Below are 22312 nucleotides of genomic sequence, written 5' to 3' on the forward strand. Positions count from 1 at the left end.
TGTTTTCAGAAATGCTTCTTTTCTCAGCTGAATTTTAAACAATGCAGTGGAATATTTTCTTCTTGACAGAATTCAGTGTTCTAACAATTTAAAATTTAAAAGCTAGTTTTCTTGGCTATAGGTAAATGCAGTTCACTTAATTTTTAATTTTTAGTATGATGAGTTTGTCTTTAAAGGAAGCTCTTAAGTCTGATTGCCTGGAGGCCTCCAAAAGTAGCTCACTCTGCATTCAGGGGCACTGCTGTGCTGATCTCCTTAGGGCTGAAGGCAGAGAGAATGTGTATTAGAACGAAAAGGAAGGAATGCAGTAGAGACATTGTTGGTCTCTCTAAGAGCCTGTATGCTTACTGTAGGAAGTGACATTAATGATAACCCTTGCATTATTACAGCAAGGAAGTCATGGGATGGGGCTTTAGGTAGAAAATAGCAAGTGCTCTGAGATACGCTGCATATTATTCCATTATGAAGTAGTCCCATTAGCCTGTTAGCAGAGGCTGGCAGTGAGAATTGTCTGGAATCCAAGACAATTGGCAGAAGAAAGCAGAGGGAATAAAATTATTTCACAGCTGAGGGAAACACAGAACACAAAACTGAGGAACTGGTGTGGGCAACACACGATGATGTCTGTTGTGATCACGCTCCTCCAGTGCCTTTCATCCCAAAGAGCTGTATGTATCGGTGAGGCAGGCCCTGCAGTGCCCCTTGGACAGAGGTTAATTTTGTCAGACCTACTTTACAAGAAATTGATATGAACAAAAGGGAAATTACTTGTCATGAAGAAGGAATAGTGTCTGAGATACCATAACCTCCAACTCCTGACTCCAAAACTACCAGGCTGGTACACCCCGGCACAAGTGTGCTGTGTGCCACGCAGACAGGATCCTGCCGACTTCTACGGGTCAGTGTTTAATGTTATCATCTAGTGGAAACGGTGTATTAAAATCCACCCATTAGCATATTTTTTTTGTTGGGTTTATACATCTTTTCTTTAAAGAAGCAAAATCCAAATATGCTTGTAATGTGTTCCTAGTAACGCTTCAGTTGTTTATACTAAGAATGGGAAGTAAAAAAAGAAGAAATAATAAAGGTGTCAGAGAAGCTTTGACTTTAGCTTCCAGGTGGTAGACACTAGAAATGTCAGAACCTATTCAACCTTGCTGTGTCAGGAATACTCAGAGTCAGTAAAAGGCAAAAGAACTAAATACCATTAGAAAGCAAAAAATAAATTTTAAAAAGACACAAAACATCTAATAACTTGTGTGAAATGGGATGTCTTTTGAGATTCTGGCCTGCAGCCTTCCTTGGGTCTGAGTGAAAATAAAAAAAGCACATGTGGTTAATCTTAGCAAGTTTCTGTGGTGGGCCTGATTTGACTGGAGGGAGGATGGAGCTGCTAACGGAAGGCTGGGTTCACTGAGTTACATGCACATTTAGGATGCCTCAGCTGCTGTTCAGTACAGAAAAGAGATGTTTATTTATTTGGGTTGGGTTTTTTGGTTGCTTAAAAAAAAAAAAAAAAAAAGCAAATTCAGCTTACCTCTGTGATAACTTTGGCTCTGAGCTTTTTCCTTCCTTGGCAGTAAATGCCAATCTGTCATGACTTGGAAGCTCCTGATCTTCTTTCTGACATGCCTGAGAATTTGCAGGCTCTTGTCATACCATCCCTTCCTCTCCTGAAGATGATGGCATGTGGCAGCTAACTTACTCTGAGAACAAGCCCAGAGTTAAGTCTCGGTTAGTAAATACTCACCTTGCACGTAATGCCAAAGTAACACTTATTATGACCCCCCGTTGGGTAACTCCTGCTCAGGACCTCTGTCCCTTGTTTGTGGAGGTTGCAACTTTTTCAGATCAGGTTATAAAGCTACATGGTTAGGTATCGTCTTTGGAAACAGATGTGCATCCACAGTATTAATGAACTATAATTCAGGGCAGTTCCACAAAGGCATAGCTCAAATAAAAAGAAATTGCACTTTTTTTTATCATTATTTGGAGGAATAAAGTTGCATCAGGACTTGTCCAAATCACTTCTTTAACAGCCAAAGTATGTGTTTGACCATCTGCATTTTTCAAATAGGGAAAAACAAACATAAATCAACTGTGATTAATTACAGAAAAATACCAAAATTCTTACTCAAATATGAGGAGTGTTCTGATTGTCAGTAGAAAGTAGTTTGTAAAAAGAGCTTAAAGCTAAGGTTTAGTTAGCCTTTTTTCAATTTTGCTTGTGGCTCAGTGATGTTAGAATAATAATGTGATTAAAATTATTGCAATTACATATTTGTTTTTTGGAAAACAAGTAACAATGTGACTGTGCGTTCATGGATGTTCAGGAGGTTCATCTGATCATGTAGATTACATCACAAACTAAACAAAAGACCTAATGCTACAAAATTGTAACAAAATCCCGAGTTCAAAAATGCAAATGAACTTTGAGGACCAAGATAATTGGCCTTTTAGCTTCTCCTTATAAAAACAAAGGTTTATTTGCCTTTTAAATGGGCCAATAAAATTGAATGGGCACCCTACAGTGCATGCAGAATAGATAGGAAGAATAAGCTATAAGAAACAAGCAGAGGAGCTTTTAAGAGATGAAGTTTTTTCAAAACTAATAGAAGGCAGATAGTCTGTAAAAGTGTTAAAGATCTGTAGTGAATACAAATCTGAATCAGGGGAATTAAGACTGGGCATGGAGGTGCACTTGTTAGACGATATTGTTGGTGATCCTCCAGATTTTTTAGGAAGAAAAGCTGCAGAGATCTGAAAGGCCATATCAGAAGCTCTCATCTGTGCTGGGATGTTCCATGAAGCAGCAGAAATGTCTTGGCTGTTAGGTGTTGTTTAGAGAATGTCCTGCTTACGGTTGGGTTGTTCACACACTCTGATGTCTTTTTTTCTCAGGTTACTTACAAATTGAGAGTGGGCTCTTTGCATAAATGAGCATAATCTGCTATGAAAACAGATACACCTTAATTCAGTGTTTTTAAAATAGCCATGCAAGATAGAATTTTGTCCAAAGGACAAATACCCTGAACCATTTTCAAACTGTTGACCATAGAGCCTAGGTACCATATCTCTTAAGAGTAAGAGCGAGCACAAACGGCACCAATTCTCTGCTGGTCCCCAGCACAGTGCAGGGGAACTGGTCCATACTGGAGCCAGTTGCTGTTGGTTACCTCTAGCACTGAACTGTTCTTGCTGCTGGCTCTGTGGGATGCAGAACTAGCAGTCCTAATAAGAGCTAATCTGTATTCTTCATTATAGCCCTACACTTAGATAGTGTGGTAGGCTTTCTGAGGCCCTTTGTGACTTGTCATTTCAGATACTTTGTCCCTGTAAATCTGAGAGATTTCAGTGTAGTCACAGTTCAAATGTATTCCTGAGCCTTACACCTGATAAGGAATAACATGTGAACCCAGGATCTTTTGAAATGCTCTGGGGTTTGGGGGTCAGGAGACATTTGAGAATGTGTTTCATTTGCATTGCAGGAAGGGATGTTTCCTGGAATACTTGCTCTTCTCTGCTTTCTCCACAGTACAGAATTTACATAAATATCTAGTAAACTAGGCCATTAATAAATATGTAAAAGAAGGCTGATCTGTGAGGTACTGACTCGGTGTATGTGAGGACACCCAGCTCTGCTAGCCCCACTTCAGTTACTATTCCCATGGAATTAGAGGGCTTACATGCCATTGAAATGAAGTGGAGACTGCCAGGCTTTCTAATGTTGTCTTTATTTTTTTCTTTTTTTTTTCACCTGTAAGTTAATGCCTTTTATTTGTTACTTCAGCAGATTATTTTTATGGTAGCTTTTCAACTTTATATCCTGCTGGTATATAGTTTAACAAAATGCCTTTTGAAACAGTGTATTTAATTCTTCAGTCAAGCCTCTGGAAATAAATTCTTGCTGTATTATAACTGCTTTTATAACTTCGCTTTACTGTGGTTGAGAACTTCTGCAAACTTTTATTTCAGAAATCACTACTTACTCTCTTTCTGTGCCTCATGTACATCTCTTTTTCTGTCTACACCAGCTGTTATTTCCTGCTGGTATCCGCATCTGGCCCTGTCCTGTTACAGTGGCTTAAGCACTTAAAGGAAATTCCATAATAACATTTCTATTTTTGCATCTGGATCTCCAGGAAGAAAATCAATTTTTCCACACCTGACTAGCTCTTTGAGGAATTATCCATGATGCTGTGTCAATGAGCTGATATTGTAGAGAATCCTTTTCAAAATTACTTTAACAGGCTTTAGTGATTCTGAATGTTAGCATTTATGGTAGGAAATGTTTCATGATGGTACTTTCAGAAGTAACGATGCTGTATATTTCTGTGTAGAAGTCATGTCGTCTTTACCGGTAATTACTTCCCCGTGCTTTTTGCAAAGTTAAATATGCAACGTTTTGGCAGAAATGGTTAATGGGGCTCGTTGAAAATTGTTGTTAAATCCCGTTCTTGACAAGCAAAATTGTTAATGTTGAATGAACACTTTTCTGGGAAACTTATTTTAATTACAAATGGGAGTTGCTCATCTCAGTCCAGAAATGTTTTCATTTAGAAGTGCTGCTATGCTGCAGTGTATTTCAGTTGTACAATCTTTTTTGTGGACTAAAGCCCCAGCATCTCACATATCAGTCTCTGGTGCAGTCTCCCTCCATGGAAAGAACATAGGGTTACAGCCAGTTTGCTCAGAGTTGAACAACAAAGAAACTATTTCCCCTGCAACTTCCATGAAGTTGACCATGTTTATAAATTGAAATACTTTCATTTTTATCCAAAATGGTCATTTTGTATGGGAAATAAAGTGTTTCCCTAGGTAAGTACAGGTAAAACAAAACACCTTTGACTGCATTTTGATTTTTTTCTGGTACTAGATGTGTTCCTCAGAAAACCAGAATGGTTAATGACTGAAAGCCTCCAGGTTAAGGGGTATCAACGTTCATCCCATGAAGCAACAATGTGTTGCTCATTTGTGTTGTCATTAATCAGCCATAGCTTTCGAAATTGCTTCTGAAAGATTTTAACATTCAGTTAAATCACCATAATTTCTCACTGAAAAAGGCCACACCCAGATTTCATACAGAGATTTCAGAGTGGTGGACTAAAAGGAATAAATCGTCCAGGTTTCTTTGAATCAGATTTGAAGCAAGGTGAGATACCAGGGAAAACAGCATCTTAATGTTTTGACTTTTAGGCAGACCTGACATTTGTTACAGAGCTCTCAAGGTGGTGCTCAAGGGAGGGAAGGTATTTTACAGACAATCAATATAATCCCATGTTTGGTTTTAAAGAATACAGAGAGATTAGGGGATTATAACAACATAGTAGGACACATCGCAACCAAAAATGTGCTCAGGCCAGTTGTGACATAGTTGGTACACTGAAATCAGTATATATTATCTCATTCATTCATTCCATCTACTGCATCATACTGATCAATTTCAGGACTACTTAGAAGGCTTACTTCAAATATACTTTGCAAGTTTTTGTTCATTCTATGTCAGATTTTAACACCCCTGTCTGTCTTTGTTAGTTTGTTCACAGTTTTCCAGAGGAGTTTATGCCATCTTTGGATTCTATGACCAGATGTCAATGAACACACTGACGTCATTTTGTGGAGCCCTTCACACATCCTTCGTCACACCCAGCTTCCCAACAGATGCAGATGTGCAGTTTGTCATCCAGATGCGGCCAGCATTAAAAGGAGCCATCTTGAGTCTCTTGACTCACTATAAGTGGGAAAAGTTTGTGTACCTTTATGACACAGAACGGGGTAAGCACTATCATTTAAAGTGATTTTTCTATATGGTAACTTACTATAAGCATTACCAGAATCTGTATGTGCAGCAGCCCATCCCGGTTTTCTTCTGGATGCAGGCAGCGCATTCTCATCGTCCTAAAAAACAAGTTTACTCTGAAGAAACTAAAATGAATGGATAATTGAAAAGAAGGCATTCACATTACTGATCATTTGTAAAGAGATTGTCTGGAGGATAGTGTTAGCAGTGTAAGCATTCAATTTGGAATACCTGGTTTCCATGGAACTGCAGACTCAACACTTGTCAGGGTTTTTGAGTCCTTGCAAAATAAGTTAAGTCGGCACTATGAAGGAGGCTGTTAAGCAAGACCATCCACTGTGCGTGACACTGCAAATCCCACACCACTTTACATAAATGCGCATTTCTCCTGTCACTGGACAAAACCAATCCATGCTAAGATACAGTCTGGAGATGTCTAGGCATCAATAATGGTCTAAGAATATAACGCATGAGATGCTTTAGGGCTCTGTGGGAGAAGAGATGCTCTAGATATGTCACATGGATATCCAGAGATGAATTTAGATACATGACAAGAATGACTAGAGGTATGTTTTACTAAATGAAATCATACTAAAACCGATGTTTTCACGCTTAAGCCAATTGTTAACTACTAAGAAGCACTAAAGGTAGCAAATCCTGTCAAAAAGGTACCTAGGTATCAGAAACCATTTCCTGTGAGGAATATTGCATATTTTTGTGGAGCAGCAGTTGTCACCTGCTCTGAGTGTACAGAATTTGCGTCATTACAAATTTCATCCGGCTAACATTTTTTTCATCAGACAGATGTGCCACTGGCCTTCTCACCAGCTTTATGATTAACATCTCCAAGACCTCCTTTGGATCAAAGGGGTCTGGATACAGCCAGAGAAGCTTAGATTCCATTCCCGGCTCCCATGACAAAATTCTCATACCCTGGGCTACTGCATATTGATAAAGATCAGTAGCTGTGCTTTTCACACTGAAGATTAATAGTATCACCCAACTAAGGACATACCATATGTTGAAAGAAAGTAATACTTAGTCTGATTTTAGGTGAACGCCAAGAGTTCAGAATTTTCTGACTGATTTGGAGATGTTAAACATTTCTGGTGTTGAAAAATGCTAATTATGAGATCAAGTAAGAAAGTATGGAGAAGATAAGAATGCAATTGGTTTTTAAATCTTTTAAAACCACTACCGAAACATCCATATTTCTGGTTTAATTCACTTTTAAATAAAAGCTCCTGTGAATATGTCATTTGTCTGAATAAGAAAGGTTTGATGTGACTTAACGTGATAAGCTTACAGCGTGTGATAATGTAAAATGTCATACGGTCCAGGACTGATGAAACTTATCATGATTAAGGCTAATAAAGTTTGCTTTGGAAAGAGATACATCAGTCATCCGATATCATGCTAATAAGAAATTTGGTACTTCAGACTGGAATAATCACTTGGGTTTCACTAGAACTTGTCTAGATTATATGACTTATCAGACTGAGATAGTAACAGAAGTCATGAGGGAAGCCTTGCAGACTCAGGCTTGCATTTTTCTACAGTTCTCAGCGTGTACAATCTTTAGGTAGACACAGGCTTTATCATGACCTTATGATGATGACTAATCCCTTTGGAACAGTTCAGGTTGTGTCTAGGCTTCCTTTTGCCTTGTTAATGCTAAGATTTTAATCACAGATTAAAACACAGTTCTTGCTGGTGAAATTAACCCCAGGAATCTGACTTTACCTCTGTTGCCTTCTGCCCCTTGTCTTGACTTCCCATTCATATCCTACTCACAATCTTACAATTACTAATCAAAATCATGTTGTGAACCTGCTGTGGCTCGCATATATGTTGTGCTAGCCATTATGTTATGGCAGTCATTCAAAGTGTCAGGGTGTGAAATCTGAATTAGATGACAGTGCAGGTGACTGTAGGATTATAAAATGTGGCTCAAGGTTAGAAGATAAGACATCTGTGTCTTTACGTTGGAAGAGGTATCAGTGCATATAGGTAGCTTGATGATAGGCTTTGAGTTGTTTGGGATAAACTTACCATATTTTATCAGTCCTTTCTATATTTAGATCCTCATTGCTGCTGTTTGATATTTCCCATCTGCTAAAACAGGAACAAAAATGAACAGCTAATTATCTCCAGTTACTGTTGGCTTAGTTAGGTTAAAACAAACTGTGTAGCAGTCTTATCATAGTTATAATTACTGTATTCTTCCAGCATTAAAATAAATAAGATTCATGTAGGAGGCAAAGACAGGGCAACTAAGTACTGAGAAATGGACATTAGATTCCTTTGTTTGATGAGCAGCAATCATGGGTGACAGCACCTGAAACATCTGGCGATTCCAGTAGGCTGCCTAATTTCTTGTTATAGCAAACCAAATACAGAAAAACAGCTCAAGAGGTTGAACGATGCTGATGGGGAATTACTGCTTGTGTCAGGTAGTACATAGGCTGTACATGTTCCTGTGCTGAGGTACCATTGGAAATGAAAAAACTAGAGCCGTCACAGTTTTTAATAATCTCTGTCTTAGATACTTAACTGCTTTGGGGCACAAATGCTGTAGAGAGAAGGTGTTAAGCAGTTTAGTGTCACTTCCTGAAATAAACTATCATTTAAATACTGTCTTTCTATGAAGATTATTATCTCACTAGTTTGTTCTGAGAATCTGAGAAATTGCAAAACATTAGGCTGCTCTTTGTTGTTGACTATTAGTTATGGACTAAATTGTTCTTGCAAGTGGTTTTACGGTGTTCTGCTGAAGCAAAACACTGCCATGTATTAAACATTGCATTTACTATTAATAAATACCACAGCATATTACAGATGCCATGCAAAACTGAATAAACCTTCTTGTGGTATTATACTGCTTATTGAACTGTTTCAGTTTAAGCTTAGGAGAATGGAGCATCAGCTTTATAGAATTGTTTTCCTTAAGCAGTGGCTTTTTTTTTTTTCTTTGCCATCAAATCATATAATCGTATAATTTCTGCCTTGGTGACATTAGGCACAATACTGTGATGTTTGGCTCCTGCAAGGAAGACAAAAGATAAATCTCAAACAATAGAAGTTAAGATCTACAATTACATAGATAGGTGGTGAAGCTTTTAATCCAGTGAGTTAGAGTGTATGTTGCGTATGTTTATACTTGTAAGTACATTATTTTCTGTTGCTATGAGATGACTGAATGTTGCAGATTGTGCTCTCAAATTTTATTTATGTACAGGTGCAAAATTCAGTTTCTTAAACTGCTGAAAGACACAGAAAGAAAAATAAAATGTGAGATTTATGAATTCCAGCAGCAAAAATTATGTCTTATCATTGCTTATTTCAGTTGCTGGACTTACTCTTCTGTGAAGAAACTGAAATTCAAAAGAAATATCAGATTGCATGTTCTTCTCCTAGTATGAGCAGAAAAATAAATTATACTTTGCACAGAGTAATGATGCATTAGGAAATGGCTGCTAAGGGAAGAAAGGGCATTAAGCAGTGTGTAGAAGAAATAGTCATGTTCATTTGATGCCACATGCTTTTAGTTCATGTGAAAAGGAAAGGCAGGGTTCATTTCTGTTTGTATTAACTCACATCAGTAAGTTGACACTGTTGGTTGCTGTGATGCGTGCAAAATATCTGATTAATTATATGGTGCTAACTGCCTCAGTAGGCTTCTTCGCAGTAGAACTAAGACTAATTAAGATTATACCAGGAAGAAATGAGATGGGGTTACATACAAGAAGCTATTAAGAATCCGGGTAGCACTTGTCAGGAAAGTCACCTTTTGCATCTCATGCTGAGGATTATGTTTCGTCAAAAACCTCGTGTTTATTTCCAATCTTCAGGTCCATTTCTCTTCTTGCGTTACTTTACTGTAAATCAGATGTTGTTCCACTGAAGTCAGTGGGCTGGAGTAACACTAGTGGGAATGTGTGGAGAGGTAAGCTTGTGGTTTTCATAGTCATCTTAATGTTGCGTGAAAGTGTGAAGTACTTCTCATTTAATTACAAAAATGGCATGGTACATTGTAATACCGAAGCTTTTGTTTATTTAAATTTCCATAGTGTTTCTTCAGTGATGTTTCTGTTTATTTTTGCCTGAGAAACATTGTTTCGTACAGATTGTTCGCTTCCCATCTGTCGGTACAACACAGGCATTTTGTCCTAAGTTACTTTGATTTGTCATACCTGCTGTGCACAAAGACAGTGATTTCTGTCACGTAGATCATTTAAACAAAAGCACACCAAGTGGTTTCTGTGATGTGCATCAGGTCTTCTTGTTCTTCCTTCAGATCAGAGGAGTCGTCACAGGACAGGGAAGTGACTTTGTTTGCGTAGGGCCTACCCACACAACGGGAGCTCAGGCCAGGCACACCTACAGATAGACCACAGTCTTCATGGCTTTGTAACCTCTCTAAATCTGAAATTCTTCTGTCAGTTGTTCTTTATTTAGTCTGTCAATAGGTATCTAGTGGTACTTAAATAAAAAATTCAGTAAATAGGGTTATTGCTGGCTAATTTGTTGGGTTTTTGGGGTTTTTTTGTAATTGGTTAACACTGGGTAGTTGAAGGGTGAGGCATGGAAGTGTTTGTCTAAAGCCCCAGGTTATGTGGCTAAGAAAAGTTTGAAATATTTGCTTTAAAAGCAATCACATCTTTAATCCTTACTGCAACAGAAACACAAAAATTTGACCTGAACATCACGGATGGGTAAGGATGCAGAAGGCCTGAAAATATAGCTTCAGAAAATGTGATCTGTCATACTCCTTTTAAATATAAAACTTTCTGGTACCCTGTTGCATAAAGAAATGTCAGGTAAAGAGCCAAAAAAAAAAAAAAAGGTAAAACTGTAAGCTTCTCAATGATTATGTGTAAAGTACGGAATTGCCTTAAATTAGGCTCAATACAAGGCAGTGAGGTCTGATTCACTGCTTCTGCTGAAGACAAAGAATAACTCTTCTGTTTAGTTCTGCTTTTACAAAATGAGGTTAGTTATCTATTGCTACCAAAGGACAAGACACTTCTGTACTGCTTTCCCTGGAGAATGAGAGGTTGGAGCTGATAAAAGAAGTGGTATGTGGAACCAGGCTCATTATATCTTCCACAAAATTATATTGATGGGTGGTTTTTTAGGTGTTTTTTTGGTGAAGAGTTGCACTGAAAATTACTGATATGTAGAACATAACATTTTTTGCAAAAAACATCTAGGGTAAGATTAATTTTTGTGGAATCTTTAAAGACTCTGCTTTAGTACCTGGTAGATTCCTAGGGATTTTGGAATGTCGGGTTCTGTTGGACTGAAGACAGCAGTGAAAATGTAATCCAACACAGAATGACTGACTCCTGTTTATAAGCACCTTCCATCAGCAGACAGGTGCAAAAAACCACCTCCTGCCACACAGCTGGCCTCTGTTGTCTTTCTGCATGTTGGGAACTGTTATCTTTGTTTATAAAGATCATTTTTCATTAAAGCACAAAAATGAAAGTAGTGGTAGTAGTTACACCAGCCTTAGTAAACCCAGAATTCAGCATCTGCTGATCGGTCAAATGCCAAAAGAATCAATAGCTGAGCTGTTCATTAACTGTTTATTCTTCAGAGCAGGAGGGTTATTCCACTAGCTGAAGAACTGGTCTGAATCCATTGCATGAAGGAAAAAGGATTTAAGGCTGGCTCACCGTTTTCTCAGAATTAAACATGGGCTTGTTTCATTTTAGAATCACAATTTCTGTTTGTTAGTACGTTTATACCTGTGTATTTCTTCTCAGTTGCACCTTTAGGATTGATGTGGTATATTTTGCTTACACTTTCAAAAGTATGAAAAGATTTAAATCTTGATGTTATCTTCTGTAAATATCAGTGTGTGGTGAGGTGTAATGGAACATACAAAGCATGTTTAGACGCCTATAAAACACCAAAGGTGACATAACAGGGAAGAGTTACTGCAAACCTTGATTCTTCCGAGTTTTTTGACTCTTTTGCAGGAGTGTTTTGGAGAGCTGCCCAGGATTATGGGGATGATGTGTAGACAATATCAGCTGCTAGCATTTGGGTAGCTATGTAGATAAGCTATCTCATTCTTTTTTCCTACTTCTTTATATACTGGAAAACGCACAGCAGGGAATCAAATTTTGGTAAGACCTCCTAAGCTGAGGCTCGGCCTTCATATCACAGGAACAGGCTTCACAGGTCTGTGCATTTGAAGAATCCTGTGCCCCAGTAACTGCCATCCAGAAATTTTTTCTAAGTCATGATCTCAGCAAAAGGCAACCTGCAGCATGGCCACAAAATCAAAATGTTGCATCTTTTGCATGGCTTTGCTTGAAAGGATGTGATACAGGTTCAAGTTTCCAAGCTCTGGTACGGTAGAGAGCACACACAGTATAAAGGCCCTTATTGGTAGGAAATGCATTATTTAGATTTAGAGAACAATCATACTTCATGTAGTTATGTGCAACAAGAAAATGATCTGTTTCTTTCACTATCAGCCTTTTGGGAATGAGTGATTTTACCGTCTTATAATGTCGCAAATTTGTATTTATATAGAATGGAAAGTCGTAGATACTGCTTAGCAATGTTTCTATGAAATATAAGTAATTTACCCTGACAAAGACACAAATCTTGACATTCTTCTTTAAGGTGCATTGCTTCACTGCTTTCAGCAGTATAATGTATGAACTAAGGCTCTATTCAGGAAACATGCCAGAACCTTAACTGAAATATTCCAGGATTGCTTTACTGTTTGACTTTACTCCCAAACACTTTTAGGCAAATCTGAGCCTGAGCAGTTAAATCTAGCTTTTAATTATCGCTCTCCATTTATTTCCTCTGAAATCTGTAGTCTCATACGGGCTCCTTTTATCTTGGTCTCTGTGGTACACAGATACAGAGGAAAGCCCCTTTACTGATCCTTCCCCAAACAAACACCAAGACCCTGTGTGGGAGAATGGATGTTGGCTGGTTTTGGGGTGGACTGAGAGCCTTAAGCATTTTTCTCCTGATCTTTTTCATTAGCTGCTATTTGTTTAGCTTTACCCCGGTAATCACTTTAAACCGTTTTTCTAGCTTATGAACAAGAGGAGTGAATCAACTTTGAAAGTCATCCAGCACAAGATGTATCATACTGGCAAGACTAAGATGAAGCTGAAGACCAACGGCATAGGGTTCACGGTGGTATTCTGTACTGCAGCTTTGTGCCTCTGTGGAAGTTTCGTGTTTACACAGTGGTTCAGTTTGGTGTTGAGATGCCCAAGCAAAATGCCTGAGCGTCCCCTGAAGCTGTTGGAACACACGCTGCTGTCAGCAGTATTTTCCAGCCACAAGTGGAGTAACTGCACATGTGCAACAAATTTGTGTCTTGTTTCATGGTGCCCCTGAGAATAAGGAAGTGTGTCAGCTCATTCATGAAGAAAAGCAGGAACACCAGGGCAAGAGCATGGTATGACAGAGCTCCAGTACTGCTCCTGCAGTGATAATGTGTTATCATCCATTCTTCCATCCACACACTGGTGTCATGGTAGGGTGTTATGGTAGCCTCACCTACACTGAGTGTGAATCTGGCCGTGGCTGAGGGCATCAGAATCTGATCTCACTTGATGTAAAAACAGCTTGTAAGACCTAGTCAGAACGTTCAGGGTACAGAGTGTGTACAGGAAGGTCCTGGATAAATAATTTCTGGAAGCCTAAAGCAGGAGGTACCCTTGTGGTCCTAATGAAAACAAGTAGAACTCTCAGGAACATGAGCTGAGGCCCTGAATATCTTGCGTAGTAAACAGAACTGGCAGCATTGCCATTCACCCATGCCTTAGAGATTAAGTCTGCAAACGGTTGTATTTATAAACTGACTTGTGTAAATGCATGCATGTAAATATTTAGCTTTTCATAAATATGCATGTTTTATCAACTTTTGGTATAGCCATAACATTTAATGTTTTTTTATTGTATACACAAGTAATTTAAGTGGCAGAAGCTTTGATTCTCAGTTAATTTTATGTGTGTATCAGCAAAGCTTAAATGGTCAGAATCTCACACTTCCAGATTTCTTGAAACAAAGCTAAAGTTCAAGACCATTTCCAAGTGCAGGTAGGGGGGGGTGGGCTGAAAAGCTACATGATAGGGGTTGTTGGCCCTTCTGCTCCAAGGCAAGGGCAAGGACTTGACACAAAGCCAAGCCTTTGAGGTGATGCTTTGAACCAGATGAGACAAGGTGGATTTTGTTCATCTTGGAGGAGATAGGACTTTTTAGACTAGAAAGGAAGGCTGTATAAAATAATACCTGTATGCAAAGGACTGCAAGTAAATTTTTATCAAACCTATTTCTTTAACCCACCTCACCCAAGAGATCTAGGAGTTTACATAAAGATACTTTGTTTGAATTTATTGTTTTGCATCTGTGTATGCAGCATAGCTTAGAAGACTGAAAGCCTTTGGTGTTTTTGGCATCCAGATGCTCAGAGCAAGGCAGGCTAGCTTCACCTGAGGAGTTGTGCTGATTCTATTCATGGAAGTGAACTGTCTTGCTGACTTCAAAGTCTGCATAAGGGGATTGGTACTTTGAGTGGGACTGAAGAAAGCAACACTATTTAGTAGTGGAATCCAGATGAAGCCATTTTCAGGTATCTATCAAAAAGGGAGATGTGTAACATTGCATTAGTAGGTGAACTTTACTACATATTTCAGTGAAGTAGCCTGTTCTGGTTATCCATGTGTTTTCCAAAGGAAGATTTTGACATCCTATACCTTAGTGCAGTTAAGGTGGAAGTATTTAACATGTTAATATTCTTACAAGTTTGCAAATTTTATCACCCTTCACCTGGGTCTTGACTGTGTGTTTACTCTTCCTGTGCATCTTTCTTCACTTAGAAAAAGTTCATTCTTGAGTGGTAGCTATTGTTGGTGGCCTGTGGTACTTTGTGGAACAGTGGTTGCATTTTATTCACAATGCGGGAACAGGTTCCCTGCGTACCCTGTGAGAGACCACACAATTTTGTGAGCCTGGCATGATGCGGTAGTGAAAAGGCAGCCTTCAGCCCAGGCAAACGAACCATTCACCAGGTGAAGAACTTCTGTGGAATGAGCACAGGCTGTTGTAGCTTTATGGCATGACTATAACAGTTGCAAGTGGTAAAAAACCAACAAACACAAACTAGATTTCTCCAGTGCTTGAGGAGTATATGAGTGAAATCTCAACAATTCAGTAAATCAGAGCTGCTCCTTTCATGGAATAGCCTCAGATGCTCCAAAGCAGGTTCTCAGCTAAGCAGTGACATGTTCCTTTCTTACTACCAAAAGAGAAGCCTCATGTGCGTTTTGAATTTCTTTTGATACAGGACTATATAGCATGCTGGGTGAATGGTGTGCAAGATTTTAGCTTTGTTAAAGGCTTTGTGCTTTTGAAGTTATTTTCATTTGATAGTCTCAAACAACAATGAATGAAGATTGACAATATGTGTATCAGGCATGCAAGGCTTTTCAGTCCTGTTTTTCAGATGGAAGGTGGATGTACTGATCAGTAGGTTAACAACCTGATCTTCTACTTACATATACGGAAATACCTTTATTGAGTTGAAAGTACAGTGAGCTTTGACTTCGAGATGTGCAGAATGTCATACTGGAAGTCAATGGCCATGGTTACTAATTAAAAAGGTTTTCATATTCCTACACAAGAATTTCCTCAGATTTTACCATTAATTTCTCTTCTCACCTAGAAAAAAACTTGAGCCTTTGAAGAAACTCATAATGGATTACTAAGAAGCTTTACATTTAAGGTAGTTATTTAAATGGTATTTGCCATGGAGTTTATATAAAGGAATCCATAGGTTAGAGGTGCAATACCTTTTGTCATCCATGACACTTAGCCCTTTTAGATGTAGTTTCTTTTTTCAGGCTTCAGAGAATTTACCAAACTAGTTTGACCACATGTCTTTTTCTTCCCAGAAAATATCAGCTGTCTCAGTAAGTATAAAGATGACTCAAATGGTTTGTACAAGAAAAATAAATGTGAATGCATTCATGACAAAATCACTCAGCTGGCAGGTAAAATGACCTCATATTGTATTTAGGTTAAGGAGTTTTTAAAGGATTTTTCTGTTGCTGAGATACATTTTTCTCTGGTTTCTCGTGAGACATTTAAAATCACTTTTATTTTTTACTTTTTTTTTTTTTTTTAATCTCCTTGCAATTCACAGTAGGACAGAACTGTAAGCATGCATTTCAGGAGGTATATAAGACAGTGTACTGCTATAGTACAGTGGAATGAAAAACAGCTCCATAAAGTGATCAAGTATTAATCTCTAAAGAGAAAAAAGTGGAAAGTTCCTGACATGAATTTTATACTCGGTAGCAAGTAATTATTCATTTCTTCAGCTGTAGGTGCATAGCTTTTCCTGGCCACCTCTTTTGTGTTGATTCATGATGTAAAGACTCATCAGGAGAGAAAGGTGACCTAACGTTTTATTCCTCCTGATCCTGAGCTCATCGTCTTCGCAGCCTGTTGCTTTGCACTTGGCAGTATTTCTGGCTTACCTTGGTTAGCAGCAGCCCAAAGAAACAAATGGCCAGTCAGTGAATGGCACAGCATGGCGGTATTTACTCGGGACCCCTCTGCAGTTCCTTAAGGTGATTAAGCGCAGAGTTGTCATCTCTTACAACAGCGGAGTATCCCCTTTATTGCTGAAGTGTTTCTCCTTCAGTTTTTAGGGCCAGATTCCTCAGGCACCGCTCTGTGAAGCCGGTGTGCCGTGGAGTCTGGATTTGCACATGAAGTACATCTGTGCTCCCCCCGGGTGGGTGGCATGGAGCCTGAGCAAGGTGAGGTGCTTTGGCCAAGGTAGTAGTAGTTTAGAGAGCAGTGGGCTAATGCAGTGTACCTGAAACGGAAGAATTTCATAAGCCAAAACTGCGACTGCTGGAAACACAACTCGCGTTCGGTTCTCTGCCCCAGTGCGGTGATCTGTGCTACAGCTGCGAACACTCGGTAAGCTGTGAGCATCGCAGTTCCGTGCTGACATGATAAAACAGCATCCGTCTGGAAAGGTTAACAGATACCAAGCAGTGGTTGTTAAGGTTTCTTAGGAGCTCCCGAGGTGTTGTTTGCTTTGGGGATATTTTTGTCAATGCTGATAATAACAATATGCAGTGAATTGCCAGGGCTGTGCACGTACCTGATATGAGGACTGTTGTTATGTGCATAAAGTGCTAATATCTTTATGCCATTTCTTCTGCTGCTTATGAAGTTGTGAGTTATTTCTCTGCTCTCTATATTCATGTTCAGGAAAGCAATAACTCATTTTTGATAACTTGGATTTTGATAATCTGCCCAACTGTACTTGGGAATGGGTTTATAAAGGAGCGCAGACACTCGGTACGCTGCACTGAACCATACTACCCAAGGCCAAAGAAGGATCCAAATTGCTTTGTTCAGTTGTGGTGGTTTTTTAATTGGCACTTAGGTGTTGTGAGCATTTAAATGAGGCTCCTTTCCCCTTTGTAAAGTAAAAGCCACTTCTGGCTATTCTAGTTTAGCCTAACGAAATAGCAACCTTTTCTCCTTTCATGTTCTTGTGACCTAGTGTACAAGGCAGTCTCAAAGGCAATGGCCCTGAACTGCTCTTAAGCTGTCCAGATCTCAGAGTCACGGTTAAGAAGACGTTTCCAGAGAAGAAAATGCGTGACAGTGGCCATTAAAGATTTTTGGGGGGACACTTTAGAATATTGTAAACACTCTGAAGCCATCAGATAAATATGGCAAGTAATGCAGGCGCTTTCAGGTGTCTCTTTTAGTAAGGTTTTTCATGCTGATCACGCTAGGGGCATAATATTGTCATTTTTGTAGCAAAGGCTATATACGGCCTTGTAAATTTATACTATGATCCCCTTGGTGATATAAAACTAATAAAGTAGTCTCAGAATTAACATGGGAAAGCATTTATTAAAACTCTTGGGTGCCTTCAATTCAATATGAGTGGTGGTGTTAATACCCAGGTATGGGTGGTACTAATGGGTTCTACATCAAATAAACTAAAATGTTGGATAAAGTTCTGATATAAACAATATATTTCCTTTATTGGATATAATTTCCAGTTGCCATTATGTCCTGCTGAGCCATCTAAAATATATGAAAGAATCCATAATTGTCACTCTTCTTTATGAGATGTCAAAGTCATATACTACGTTGACCTCAATCTATGTGCATTAATTCATGAAGAATTTAATTCGATGAGTTTAAGTCAGAACTGCAGTATAAAATTCTTTCAGTGCAGTTTAATTATTTTGCCAGCATTATATACGCATAACACCATGTAGTCTAGACTGGATTGTGTCATGATCCACTCCTAAGACTTAAGATATTATAAATGTGTTTCTAGATTAAAGAGTGCTATTTGCTGCAATGTTATTTCTTACTGGTGGTTTTCCCCCTGCTTAAAAAAGGGGAGATTATGATTTTAGGAGCAAATATTAGTCTTCAGTTTGTGTAGTTGAGCATATCTTTTATTAGCAAGATAAGGCTTTATTCTCTAAGAGGTAAAAAAAAGTGAAGGACAAAAAAGAGGGAAATTAAAAATGAAGAAGCCCATCTTCTGACATTGTTTGGCTCAGCAAGATCAAACCTTTCAGCTGACTACACCGGTGTCAGTAATTGCTCTGTAGATAGAATTGCCTATTGCTTAGTAGTACTAGCATTATTGATCAGTTGTTTTTTGTCCATGAACCGACAATGATAACCTCAAATTAGATCAAGTTTTTATTTTAAAAAAAATAAAATCAAATTATGCCTGGCTGTAGACAAATAGTAATGAGTTACATGGACACGTAATTATTGTAATAACATTTTTGCAGACATTTTTTGAAAATAAAACCCCAACTCTCCTGTTTGCTTTTGCTGCCATTTGTTATGCAGTTCTGTCTCCCTCACCTACACACTTAATGGGCAAGCCTGCATATTTTTAATGACATTGTAACGGTTGCCACAAAGGGGTGGAGAGATGGGGGCGGAAGGGGAGATCTGATTTTCCCTTTGAAAAGGGAGGTATATGAGGGGGTGAATACAAGGATGCATAAGTTATTGCAGCCTCAAGGCAGCAGTAATTTATGCACTGACAGTTTGAGTTTCATGCTATGCTATTTTTAAAAAGCCTTACAAAGTAACTGCCTCTCTTACATTAGTGTATGTGTTGGTTTTAGAGATATTCCACATCGTGGAGACAGTTTGAACACAAACGTTTGAAACACATTCATTGCAGTGTGGCAGTTGTCCTGTTTCAGTAAGGAAAAAACTAGTATTATAAAAAGGATAGTTATTTTCCACATTTTAACATGAATTTGGGTGCCCTGAAGGATTTTGTAGGGTTGTTTCTTTGCTTATTTGTCTAGTTTTAGGTTTGTTGATGAAAGTGAAAATTGTGGCTTTAGATGATGTATGTGTATTGTATTATTTTACTTAATGTTGTAGTTGTCCTCTCTGGAACCATTTAGCTGCAGCTCTCAAAGCAAGCAACAAAATGGATGTGAACAGCATACATATGAATGATGACCATTTTGGTTTGCATGTCTTCCTTATGCTACAGATCCGAGTCTAGCTGCACACAGCATGCATAGTGTGTAAGACCGAACAATGTTCCCCTTTTGACATCGACCCTATAGAAATGTTTATGCATTAAAGCACCGTTTCCTTACACAAGGAAGTATTCCACTTGGCTGTTTGGTTATGAATTCCTATTTATGTAGCAGTTATTTTCATTAATAATTATTCCAAAACTACACACTTGCAAGCATAAATAAGAACAGTGGCTTCGAAAGTGTGAAGTATATAGAATTACACAGAGTTTTCATTAATAATATATATGAAGCCAAACATATTAAGTGGAAGCAGCTGTAGACTATTACAATTTAGATTTAATTTAAGTAATATCTGGGTTGACCTTAAAAAAACTGGCCATAGTAGGCAATAAAAATACATCACCATCTCTCTTACAGTGAATTTTAGATGCTGGCTGCATCCTCATAACCTTTTATTTGGTCTCCTATGAAAATTATGGATAAAAAGATAATAGGAGCAATGATGTTATTTGTTCTTGAGTTTTAAGAGCTATTCATTGTGCGTAGATATGGTCTTGGTTTATGGGATATTCATTTACATTTTTCTGCAGATAGTGTTTTTGTGACTTTAGTGACCTCCCCCTGACTATGAAGCTGGATTTTATCAAAATGTTTTTAACATTAAAACTTTTACTGCAGGGAATTCAGACTGCTACTGAAAGTAACCAAGTCGGTTCAGTTGTGTAAAAACCAGAATATGCCTCAGAGCATTGCAAAAGCCATTCATGGCATTTCTTTGAAGGGAAGCAATGCTGTTTTGCACAGGTGAAGGTTTGACCTTATGTGTTTAAAAATAATTTCGTGGCAGGTACATTTCAAACAACAAAATCATAACACAGAGATAAAAACTCATACAAAGTCATTAACATAAAAGATGATGAAAAATTCTCCTGTATTTTGATATTCAAATGTGTTCTTTTTTCTGAATCCCAGATAGGTAATTTTTAGTACTTCACATGAATAATGGATGCTATTTAAAATGTTTGCTTAAGAACAGTGAGTTCATTGTATCAATAATGAGAAGTTTTATCGTGGGCCACTTTGTAGTATTTTGATTGTCATGTTTTATGCCACTCTTGAGGTCAGATGGTAGAAATCCACTTCATTGTTTTATTTAAGCTGCAGTCGTTATGGAAGGTGGGGGAGGAATACATTTTTCGTTTCTGTTCCTACAGCATCTACCACAATGGGAATTCTTGAGAACTACTTCAAACAAATAATTGCTGATCATTACACTAGAATGAAGGGGAACACAGAGGCTTCAGTGGACATTTTGCTAGAAAATTAAGAACTAGCTTCTGTTTCATTGGAGGTATATTTCTATGAGTTACAGTATGAAGAACGGCAGCCTCAGTTGTCATATGGAGACCAGAGTCTAGAAGCAATGAAAACGGAAATCACGGTGTCACAAGGGAAGCTAGTTTTCTATGAACTGATAAAAATTATGTTCTAATGATTTCTCTGTGATCTTTCAGGGACTTTTAGGGACACATCTGTTAAAGCAAAGCTGAAAGCTTGTGTATTTCCATAATTTTTGCCTTTCTTAATGACCATCCTTTACAGAATATTCCTTGGTGTGTGGTACCTTCTTCTCAAGCTACTAGTCAGTCTTTTCTCATTTCCTTTCCAGGGCTTTCTACTTTATTCAGTGATAATATAGCACTAGTTTCTTCAACAGAAGTAACAAATGTATATTTTCTCTCCTGCCTGACAGAATTAAAGCTTAGAAAGAAGAATCTTGTTCAAGTTTAAGTCAAGTGGAACCTGAGCAGGCGTGGGAAATGTTGAGTGAAACAGAAATTGCAAAATTCATTTTGGACCAAGCTGAAAAATGTTAGTTTATCTGGAAAAAACCTGCTCCATGTTATTTCAAGACTAACCTTTAATTTAATCTTTGTTGAGATATTGAAAGTAAAAGTCACTAACTCTCATTTTGAAAAATATTTTCATTCATTTTTTTCAGCCAGAGCTATAAATTCAGCTTGGTTTAAATTAGCTTGTAGCTGTGGTCTCCTCCTCTCCTAAAGGTCTGTTCTTCCAGTAAAGGTAATGTTAATTGAAAAAAATTCACCAGCTCTATTACTGAATTAATGGAGCTGTAATTGTTAACGGGACACTTCCCTAAATGTTAAGTGGCGTTATATGCCCATATGTGACTCATGCAGGACATCAAACATTTTTTTAATTTATTTCAGAGTGGCCAATGGCCAAACTTTACAAAAGAAAACCAGCCAGCAATAAACACACTGGATCTTGGTAAATGTATCAGGACTTTATTTTAGCAATCTCTACATCTCAGTCAAATGCTACATCATATTATGCTGTACAATGATATAATTTTTCTGAGACTAGAATTATTTGCTTATCTGCCTTCAGTTATCATTCACACTTTGTTTTATTTTATTAGTAACCATTTTAAAAATATATAAACATGTAATAAATATGTCCCTGTGTTAAATTTGGTCAAAAGCAAAACGGATATTTAGCAATGATTTTTAAATCAATACATTTTGGAATTTCTGCCCTTCTGCATTATATAAAATTATTTGGCATTCATGATTCATTTATATGTATTCATAAACATGTTCTAAATAAAAGGCATGAAATTATCATTAACACATTTTGCTAAGACAAATATAATAGGGTTTGGTTAAAATTGTTCAGGTGCAGAACAAACTTTTTCATGTTTGTCCTCTTTCCTGCTTGGTGTAGTCTTGTCCCCCTGAATTTTGCATACTGTTGTATAGTGGTGATGATGCATTATCTCTGTAGACTTCTTAAACATCGTTCACTTAAGCAAGAAGTTAGCAAAGTGAATAACAACTTACTATTTTATTGATATAAATGAGAGATGCTTTCCCTTTGCCCCAGGTTTTAGTTTGTGTTTATGTTAGGAATGATTATCAGAAGCAG

General features: G+C 37.9%; 1 protein-coding gene across 7 annotated transcripts in view; it reads left to right on the forward strand.

Moving 5' to 3' along the window:
• Positions 1–22312, forward strand: part of GRIA3 (glutamate ionotropic receptor AMPA type subunit 3) — a 153972-nt gene that overhangs the window by 29412 nt on the left and 102248 nt on the right. For all 7 annotated transcript variants that reach the window (XR_013923833.1, XR_013923834.1, XM_080365689.1 and 4 more), the window contains exon 3: positions 5536–5775. Coding sequence is in view for 5 of the 7 variants with exons in the window: in XM_080365689.1 (XP_080221815.1) it covers positions 5536–5775 (240 nt within the window). In the remaining 2 variants the exon portion in view is untranslated. The remainder of the gene's footprint in view (positions 1–5535; positions 5776–22312) is intronic.

Source organism: Falco punctatus (genome assembly GCF_963210335.1).
Source record: "Falco punctatus genome assembly, chromosome: 15".
NCBI lineage: Eukaryota > Metazoa > Chordata > Aves > Falconiformes > Falconidae > Falco > Falco punctatus.